Source organism: Neolamprologus multifasciatus, chromosome 17, assembly GCF_963576455.1.
Source record: "Neolamprologus multifasciatus chromosome 17, fNeoMul1.2, whole genome shotgun sequence".
In the NCBI taxonomy this organism is placed as follows: domain Eukaryota; kingdom Metazoa; phylum Chordata; class Actinopteri; order Cichliformes; family Cichlidae; genus Neolamprologus; species Neolamprologus multifasciatus.
The window spans coordinates 37,787,115-37,797,402 of NC_140455.1; the positions used below are offsets into that span (position 1 = coordinate 37,787,115).

Sequence of the window (10,288 nt, forward strand, 5' to 3'; positions counted from 1 at the left end):
ATATATATATATATATATATATGTACACGTGTGTGTAGCAGAAAAGCTAAACTATCTGCTAAGAAGGCCCGAGGCAGAAGAAGGTAGATAATCCTGTATGGTTTTACTGTGGCGGGCAGCTCCTTTCACATCACACAAAGACATTCAATCCTTGTTAATAAAAAAAAATAGTAATTAAGTTCAGGTTTAAAGAACTGACTTCCTGTGACTGTGGAAAACTAACTCTCTGTGGGAAAATGGCACGCCAGGGTTTATATATATATATATATATACACACACACACATATATATATATATATATATATATATATACACATATATATATATTAGGGGTGCAACGATACACAAAATTCACGGTTCGGTTCGGTTCGATACTTTGGTGTCACGGTTCGATATTTTTTCGATACAAAAAAAATGTTCATGCCTTTTTATTAATTTGTCATTTATTAAATTTTCACGGCACATTCTGCACCACATCTCTGTGCGTTCATCATTTGTTTGAAGCCAGCTCACCTCCTGCAACCACTTTTCAGAGAATACGCGCTTCTTTTGTGGTTCGGACTCCTTCTGACATTTCTTTGGAGGTGGAGGAACATCACAGTAACTGCTTAAAGGAGCTTCTTCGACATCTTTAAGAGTTCTAAACAAATGTCTGTCCTCCTGAAAATCTTATGTACGCAAACACGCGTTGCAACTTCTTATCTTGTGCGGGTTTTTATTTTGACAGCGAATGCGCACCTGCGGACCACTTATGTGCAGCCCTGGTTATTTAGCTCGTCATATTGCAGCCACAGAAATTCTTTTGTCCATGAAACCATAAAGCTGCACTTTCTTTTTTCCTTATAGTCTGATTTGTCATAACCTTTCCGTTTTGTGGTAAGCTTTTCTTTGGCTGTCACTTCTTCACGCTGACCTGTCTTATTTGGCTCAGCAGAACTAAAATATATATCCTGCTGCTTTTACACACGCACTAACATAACGCTCAGCGATTCTCTGCGCGATCAACCTCTCACATGTTTAAGCTGCGGGAGATTTCACTTGTCATGTTTGCATAGTAAGCTAACGATTGATAAGACGATGTCAGAGGAATTGGTGCGCAAATTATCATCACTCACCAATCAGTACTGTCGCTCTCTATACACAGTTCACGCGATTGCAAAGTGAAAGCAAAAAACAAGCGCAAATTCAAACGCGATTTCAGTATGTCACATATTGACAGTGGCCGATGCCAATGACATAATTACCCAGCTACATTTCCAAAAGAATGCAAAAGCATTGACATATATTTTTCCTTCCTAGGATAGGCCGACGGGCAGGGCAGAGATAGATTTTGGTAGCCCGACTGGAAAAAAGCCCCGTCGGGCTAGCGATTTTGCGAGCCCTGTATCTGATTGAGGAATCACTCATCTTTGGAAAAGAGAGTTTATTATGGAGAAATGTCTCTTTCCAAAATAAAAGCTATACTATACGCTTCTTCTGGGCTATATTCTCAGCAGCATATTAAACATATCAGGTCCCCATAAGGAGAATCATGTGCTAACGGCTGTCTAAATGACTCGGGTAAAGTTTGTAGCATGCTGCTTGTTGTTTTTCTCTGCTTCCACTTGTCTTTGCACTAGGATGATGTCGGAGTAAATGTGCAGTCATATTGGTTGTGTTCCCACTAGTGCTGTCAGCGTAAATCTGAAATGACATTAACGTCACAACACGGCAAATCTCCGTTAACGAGCTACCGCGGATCACCTCATGAGTGGGGCTGGAAGACGTCAACACATTAACGAGCTAACTGCGCTAAAACACTAGTTCCCACCAATTGAGCATTGCTGTCACATCCAACATACTGTTTTACTTTTGTCCATGACAGGCTTACCTTCAGGGTCATACATCACATGAAAACCAAAATAGTTCCAAACGCCAGATCTGAATGAGGGTGGGGGAGGTTCAATTTGCCATGTTGCAACTAGCCTAGCTTCTGTCTCGCTAGCTTGCCCTGCGCTCAGTGAATCTGTGTTCGACTACTCCGCCTAGGCTGCACTGTCGAGCGCAGATCCACTGAGCGCTCAACACAGACAGCATCATCAGAAGGAAAGTTGATAAAATAAATTAAAAATGTTGTATTGTTCGATACATATGCGTACCGAACCGAAAGCACTGTATCGAACGGTTCGATATCGATACGAGTATCGTTGCACCCCTAATATATATATATGTGTTTGTGTGTGTGTATATATATATGCCCCAAAATGTATTCTGTAACGTATTCCGTTACGTTACTCAATGAGAGTAACGTATTCTGAATACTTTGGATTACTTAATATATTATCATGCTGTTTACAACTACATGAATGTACTATTGCTGTGATTTATTACTGTTACTGAAGGTCCGCGGCTCCGAACCGTAGTAAAAGGACCTCTGGCTAATACGGTGGGTTCTGTGTCGGCTCGTAGCTGAAAACTAGCTTTACTTTGTTGTCTGGGTCAACTTTGCTAGCAGAGACAGAGAGAGGCGTTGAAAGGCTGCTCCAACAGAACTTATTGTTTCAGAGGAAAACACGAACACGGTGTACAGTCGAGTCTTAATAGCTTACTTACAGCTGGGCTCGTCAGGCTCTCTTCTTGGCTGCAGTGGTTATTATTATATTTACATGCTTCCAGCTCCCGTTTCTGCTCGATGACAGCTCGTACTTTTCCTTTTTCTCCCTCCCTCGCTCACAGACACATAACGTGTACGGCAGTCCATTCTCCCTGCAGCACGGACTACACTGCCCATGATGCTACATTCTTTAGAGCTATACCTGTAGCATTCTGCCTGTTAGCTTAGCACAACAACAACAGGTGCTCTCTCACCCAGGAAACACGCAGAGAGAGCGTTGCCCTGTAACCATGGCAACCGTAACGCTGCCACCTGGAACAACAGAACGTAGCTGTCAAACAAAACCCAAACAGTCCTGACCCGCCACAATATGAAACAGGGAAGTACCGCCGTGTAATCCATTTATTTCAACAAAGTAACTGTATTCTAAATACCACCTTTTTAAACGGTAACTGTAACGGAATACAGTTACTCATATTTTGTATTTTAAATACGTAACGGCGGTACATGTATTCCATTACTCCCCAACACTGTGTATATGTGTATATATATATATATATATATATATATATATATATATATATATATATATATATATATATATATATATATACACGTGTGTGTAGCAGAAAAGCTAAACTATCTGCTAAGAAGGCCCGAGGCAGAAGAAGGTAGATAATCCTGTATGGTTTTACTGTGGCGGGCAGCTCCTTTCACATCACACAAAGACATTCAATCCTTGTTAATAAAAAAAAATAGTAATTAAGTTCAGGTTTAAAGAACTGACTTCCTGTGACTGTGGAAAACTAACTCTCTGTGGGAAAATGGCACGCCAGGGTTTATGGGGTGGGCTATTTAAGGGAAGCAGTGTGGCAAACTATCAGAGGGATATGAGGGGGTCAAAGGTTACGTTTAGGAAATACACAATCATATCCTTGTTCTGGGTGATGAAACACGCACACTTAGGGATTTTTATTCTTTGCCTTTAGAAGGACTTCTGGTAGATGTGCTCGTGCCAGAGCACAGCGGGATTTAAGTTCTGGGTTAAAGCTCAGTCGGTCCCGACCTGCAGGCCTGGACTGAGAGCGACAGCCAGTTCGTACCATCCAACTTTATCTCGTGTGCGCATGCTGAATTATACACAAATACAATAATGCAAAAATATAGTTTCAGGCATCTAATGACATATTCAAATTGTGTTTAAGTTACTTTATTCTAAACTTGGGTAGCAGCGAGAGTTTCCCCTTTCCCTTCTGTTTAACTGAAATGAAAAACAGATCCCAGCGTGGGCACCTCGACACATTAAAGCGGCACAAAAGCCTGGATCACAGAAAATAAACCAGTGATGCTTTCCCACTATTAAAAAATAGGATTGCCTGTTTAATTCAAACCCAGATCTCAGACACTAGTTCGGGGAAAAAGAATCATTTTATGAACAAACCCTTTCTCAGCTCAGTCAAAGAATTTCATGATAATGTTTTGATATTTAAATAATACAAATACCTTGTTGTACAAACACTGTATATAAAGGATGGACATAGACAGTGATGTCACCAGTTGGTTTGTGAAGTCTTGTTATGAAGGTGGATACTTTTTAACCCTAAATGAGATGATCATTTAGAAATTCAACATCATTTTGTAATAGCGAATCTTTAAACTAACAATTGAAATAATAAAAGCACTTTTTTATTTTTTTATTTTACTGAGCCCACACATTTGGGATTCAAGGTCATTACGACATCATAGGAACCCTTTCGGTAACCAGAGGAGTCGCCCCCTGCTGGCCTATAGAGAGAACGCAGGTTTCATGGCTTTACTTTTTAGAAACAAGACCAGAGGTGAGGCCACGTCCATCTTTTATATACAGGCTATGGGTTGTCTCACCTTGTGACTGAGCGAACTCATCTTTGTGACCTCCTGCGACCTGGGTGGCAACCATGACGACAATGAAAGTGCAGACCAGACCAGCCCTCCATAGCATCTCCATGGTTACTACAGTAGTTGCTATAGTAACAAAATTCAGTGCAGTGGTCCCCGTGCCTCTGTTCCAACATGTCTCCTGCCCTCTCGGATGCCCCGTTGCCTAGCAGAGGGACAGCTCAGCGCTCTGCTGGGCCATGGCTGCAAAAGATCGGAGAGCCAGCAGCGTCTTCAGCGTTTCGTCAGCAAGAGGTGATGGACCCTGAAGAAGTCCTCACAGAAGTGGAAAACACCTAGACGGGTTTCTCGAGGGGCTCAGCAGCAGCGGTGGCTTCACACCCCTCTCCGTTTGCCTGCAGAAGAGAAGCTGTTTAGTGACTGCAGGAGGAAGGCCAGGAAAGGGGTTGAAAGGGTGGGGAAAGACAAATTTAGGCTCAAAGACGAAGGAGGAACAAGGGAGACACAGTAAAACACAGACAGAGGGAGAGCATGAGATCCCAATGACCCATGCAGTTCCCAGTCTAACAAGGCAAATCTACCCAGTTCATATTCAAGGACTGCCCAGTCCTCCATTGTTCGTTGTGATAATCAATCTTGGCTTTAGCAAGGGTAAGTACCCAGTCTTTCACTCTGGTGACCAGCGATAACAATAGGTCCCAACCTGGGGCCTCTGAGGACCCACACTTTAAGCTGTCTGTCCACCGGAAAGAGTTCAAACACAAAGGAGGCCATTGATCTCGTAGAAAGCTGTGCTCGGTGCCCAAACGGGGCTTGGAGTGGGTATTATGTCAGAGGGTCTGAGGGTAAAATGAGCCAATTTGAGAGACGCAGCAGGTTGCCATCACCGCTACCCTGCCTGACTCTGCAACCTGCATGGCTGAGCGACCCACTGGCTGGTATCCAGCTTACTAACTGGCCAACGTGCTGTGTAGCAGACCGATGGTGTGAGTGCCTATACATCAACCAGTGTTGATATTTGGAGCACAACACAGACAGATAATATCGGCTTTTTCTGAATCTGAGTGCCCTAGTTTAAGAAAATAAATGAATAAATAATAAAAATACAGGAGCAACAATAAGACTTCAAAAACAAACATTCAAATTTGATAATTTCTTGCTTGCCTCACCCCCAGCCCGTTGTGGCAGACGGCCGCCCCACAGTAGGAAAGGCAGCGCACATTTCTTTAGATTGTAGACTTCAGCTTCAGCCAAAGCTGACAAAAGACTTAATGCTGGTGTTTCATGCGGCCTGTGCACAGCAGTGGTACTTAACAAGGCTTAAACCTTTAATTACAGCAAATGAAAGAAGGCACAACAGGAAATAAAGGACATGATTTGCACAGTAGTGAACAAAGCCAGTTCTGAGTCAGCAGATGACAGTTAGTGTTTTACCCTGACAGATGTGACTGTATGAACAGAAAGCTTTTAAGACCGTATGCAGGTAAAAGTTCAGCATCACAATCGTTCTTTTCCACACCACTAATTTAGCCGTCGAGTGCTATAAATAATCCTCAGGCTCTTTTTTTTATTATTTTTGTGTCCTTTGAGACAAACATGGAGCAAGATTATAATAACAATGGAAAAACGACTTCCTCATCCACACAGTACCCATTACAAAAACAAGACCGGAGCCAGGAGTCGGCAGTCACAGTTTCATGGGTGCCCTTCTCTCTTTTGACTTGAGTTTCCTGGCTACATATTGCAGTGTCAGCTAAAAACCCAGCCCTATCCTCCAGTAAAGTCTGCCCACCCAGCTTTACTCTTGTCCCGGCCCTGCTAGCCTCCCTCCCTCGGAGCTGTCTGGGGAGAGAAGAGCGAGCGGAGACGCCGCACTGGCCCAGATGGCTGGCGGCTAACCAACTGCAGCCAAAGGTAATCGGAGGCAGATGGGAAACCTTTTGGTGACGAGAGCAGGGGGAACAAGTTGCCTCCTGCGAAAAAAAAAAGAAAAGGAGAAGGAAAAAAAGCCAAGTGCAGAATCTGAAGGGAATGAGAGAGGGAAAGAGAGGGGAGTGTAAGCTATTCAAGCCAGCTGGGAGAGCCATTCTTGAGTGTTAATACTCTAAACTGAGTGTGGAGGAGATGAAAGGGCCCCTAATGTGCCTCTTGCTTAATTTGACACAGCGACGGGCAGGTACAGTTAAAAACTCAAAAGAAAGAAAGAAAGAAAGCGTGCTTTAAAAACAATGAGGGGTCTTTGTGCTGTTGCAACTTCCCTCATATATGGAACAACTAAAAGTCTTCCTCCCCTCCCTCCCTCCGGCTTTCTCCCAGTCATTTCCTGCGCGAGCCAAGCTCCCTTTCCATTTTCATTACTTGTTTCTGCACCGCTCTCGATTTATTGTGGGCTTATTAAACTTGCTATCAAGTGCTTTTCATGACCACTACATCTCCTCTTGTTTACTTAAGCCAGAGAAAGAGAGGAGAGATAGGACCCCCCCCCCCCCCCCAAACACACACACACTAGTGCTATTCAAATACAGCTGCTAAGAAAGATTTGTGGACAGGCTTCACACACACCACAACGCGCACGCGCTGCCTCGCGCACAGCTCTTCTGCTAAATTATCGCTACTCTGGAAATGCGGCTAAATTAAGAGAGAGCTGTCTCGCAGAGGTGACGGAGTTGTACATCTTCCCCGGTCTGTTGTGCAAAGCTTTCCCTCTGGGCTGTATCACTTTTACGAAATAAAAAGCGTATGTTTGTCAGGAGGCCAGGCCGAGGCGAGCGCGCGCGCACGGACTCTCCGGGGTCTGGGTTTTGCTTGGATGGATATCGACCGTATAGCTCTACAATCGCGGCCAAAAAAAGAAAAAGGAAAGGAAAGAGGGGGGGGGGGGGGGTCCGAGCCGGGCCACACAGCTTCCAGGGCTATCAGAGCTTCGCAGAGGAGAAAAGAAAGGGGTCGTTGTTACCAAGAGAGAAAAGAGCTGGAGCGCGCGGGATAATTAGGTGGGAATTTAAGGGTGGGCCAAAATACTCAAGTGTAATCAAGTCAGTGGACCCTGAGGCGTATTGACACGTCACTTCTATTTTTTTATAATCTGATCATCTGCTGAACACTGACTGGTGCTTTTTTATAACCGTGTTTAACAGGATGGATATTCCTTTTTTCATACTGCAGCCTGACTGCTGTCCTTGTCTCTGACCGCTGCCAGGGAGAGTGCAGCTATCCGAAAACTAGCTAATCAAAACCATATGACCGGTCTGTGTCGACTGCACAGATGCTAAGTGTCCCTCAGCTCAGCCTCAAGTCTGGGACAGCACCCCCACCACTGCCACTACTCTCAATATATATGTAGTCTCCACTTTGATCAGCAGAGAGCACGAATCAGCTTTAGGTTGAGTTTATTATTTCATGTAACTACACATCACAGTTTCTCTGTCCAAATGAGACCGTGAGACGCGGCCGTCAGCCTCAGCATCAACTGCGCACTCTTTGAATAAATAAAAATAAGTCATGATCACCACCAGCATGAAGCCTGGACAGGTGACAGAGAGGGTGGGATAATATCTCAGATTAAAATCTCTGGTAAAATAAATAAATAAATAAGGCAGAAGAAGGAGAAAAGTGCAGGAATTCCTGTCTCTGTTTCCCCAAATAAACAGTGTGCAGATGAAAAGTGGGAACATAAACAGGCCGGAAAACCTCGGATGTGCTCCCCTCACTAAAAATGTCTCTCTCTAAGTCTGAAACAATATTTAGTGAGAGGGAGAGAGCTGACTCGACACGGAGTGAGTGAAGCAGCGCAGCACAGATGGCAGAGGATCTGGTTTAGGACTGACAACAATCCAAAAAACACCAAAAATATTCATTACGACAGGCAAAGCCTTGCATCTGCTGGAATCTTAAATGTTCAGCGTTAAAAATGATTGTAAAAATGAACTGACAGGCAAGCGTCTGTCAGTTCAGCTCTGCAATAAAGAAAGAAAGAAAGAAAGAAATTGAAAAAATGTGCAAGTTACAGAAAAGCTGTGCAGTACTGGGAGGCACAGACCTGACCCAGGACTAATAAAGTAAATGTGCTGTCCTAATAGAGGCAGCAGCCAATTTAATGTTACTATGAAGTTGAATGAGTGCTACCAAAAAAGGAGAAGGAGGAGATTTAAAGAGAAAAGCATCACATGTGGATGTGAAGAAAAGGAGAAGTGTGCGTGATCTGGTTGGTGGTAAAACGTTGCGATTTTTTATGGGAGCAGAATAAAAACTAAAACTGCATCTGTGTTTATGCAAAAATAATAATAATGATAAAAATGTTGCAAACCTGCACGTCTGTCATTCGTGCTGTTTGGACGTGCATGTGCTGATATGTCACAGCCAATGATTCCACATCTGTCTCTAAAACTGTGCTCGCCCCTGTTTATCATAATGTTACATATAGTCTAAATATAGCACACTAGCAACAGTCTAAATGTTTCCGTGATAACACTTTAGCAACTTTACAAACGGGCTGCAGATTTAGTGGCTTTGGAGCAACTGCGAGTAGCGCCTCCTGCCGGCGAACGACACAACGCCACCATTCACCAGGTACCTGATGTCCGCTGACAGCCACATCATCCCTTCGGCAACACGCAGACACAAACACAGACACACAAACACAGACGCACACTGTCTTGTCATCAGCTAACAAGGAGATCCCAGCGCTAATAAGTAAGGACTCCGAAGAAGAAGAGAAGCAACTCGGGGACTTGAGGTTTTAGGAATAGTACAAATCCCCTAAGACAGCATGAGGCTCACGTCCGCAGAGGTGCACCTAATGATCTCATGACAGCAAGAGCCTCACTAAATATGGGCGACATGCAGTGTTTCAGCAGGAAGGAGCGGACAAGAGCTTAGAAGAGCCAGCATCATGCCAGGGCAGTGCCTTTTCTCCTTACAGAGCTGTGCACGAGAGAGAGTGGAGCCGAGCTCGGTGACCTACCTTCCCGTGTCCCCGTGCAGAAGTTTCCGATGTGAGTCTGTCCTCAGCAGCCAAGCGCAGAGGAGAGGAGGCGGTGCCGGCAGGAGACTGAGGAGACTCAACTTCTTCCACTTCCACAAGCGGAGAGAAGGAGTCTGGTGTCAATTTCCCCCGTGGTAAAAATAGAAACGTCCGGGAGCAAAAATTTCAAAATAAAGTTTGTCTTGGCAGGACTCCACAGTTGGCAAGGGGCCGATGAGAAATAAAGAGCGGTGGCCAAGATAGCTGATGTTGGTCTCAGACCTTTACGCAACTTTGTATCACGCATACCTGTAACCCGTGAACACTGTGCATAATAATGTGGTTGGTCAGTTTGTGTCAGACCTGACACTGAGTCCAGTAAAACAACTTAAATAGTGACTCAAGCTCGAACTGTTTTAGGAGGAGAAGCAGAAGGCGTCTAGTCCTTTTCACTGAGCATACTGTTTGGCTGTTTTCAGACCGGAAATCCTATAAAAATGCTTTAAATAAATTAATAAATCCTGCAGATTACACCACTTCGTGGAAATCTGGCCCTGCTCAGCTCGATATAAAAAGAAGTCTGATAGGTCTAAGCTCAAATAAATCCTATTTTTTGCGAGTTCTTAATTCAATTCAATTCAATTCAATTTTATTTATATAGCGCCAAATCACAACAAAAGTCGCCTCAAGGCGCTTCATAGATACAGAGAAAAACCCAACATATAATCTTATGCGCCACAATCTAACTTTGACCTCTCTGAAAAGCATAACTCGATTAGGAGCGTGTGCTTTCCACACTTCGTCTCAAGGAGCTCTTGTTGTGGTGACTTTTAAGAGGTCATGCTTGGGGTGAA

General features: G+C 44.0%; 1 protein-coding gene across 4 annotated transcripts in view; it reads right to left on the reverse strand.

Moving 5' to 3' along the window:
- adamts10 (ADAM metallopeptidase with thrombospondin type 1 motif, 10) overlaps positions 1–10,035 on the reverse strand; it is a 61,996-nt gene extending 51,961 nt beyond the window's left edge. For 2 of the 4 annotated variants that reach the window (XR_014870052.1, XM_085136924.1), the window contains exons 1-2: positions 9,435–10,035; positions 4,478–4,866 (exon numbers count right to left, since the gene is read on the reverse strand). Coding sequence is in view for 3 of the 4 variants with exons in the window: in XM_085136924.1 (XP_084993050.1) it covers positions 4,478–4,580 (103 nt within the window). In the remaining variant the exon portion in view is untranslated. Of the gene's footprint in view, positions 1–4,477; positions 6,748–9,434 lie in introns of those variants that run through there. The other 2 variants (XM_085136922.1, XM_085136923.1) reach the window with 2 other exon arrangements.
- Between the last annotated feature and the right edge of the window lie 253 nt (positions 10,036–10,288).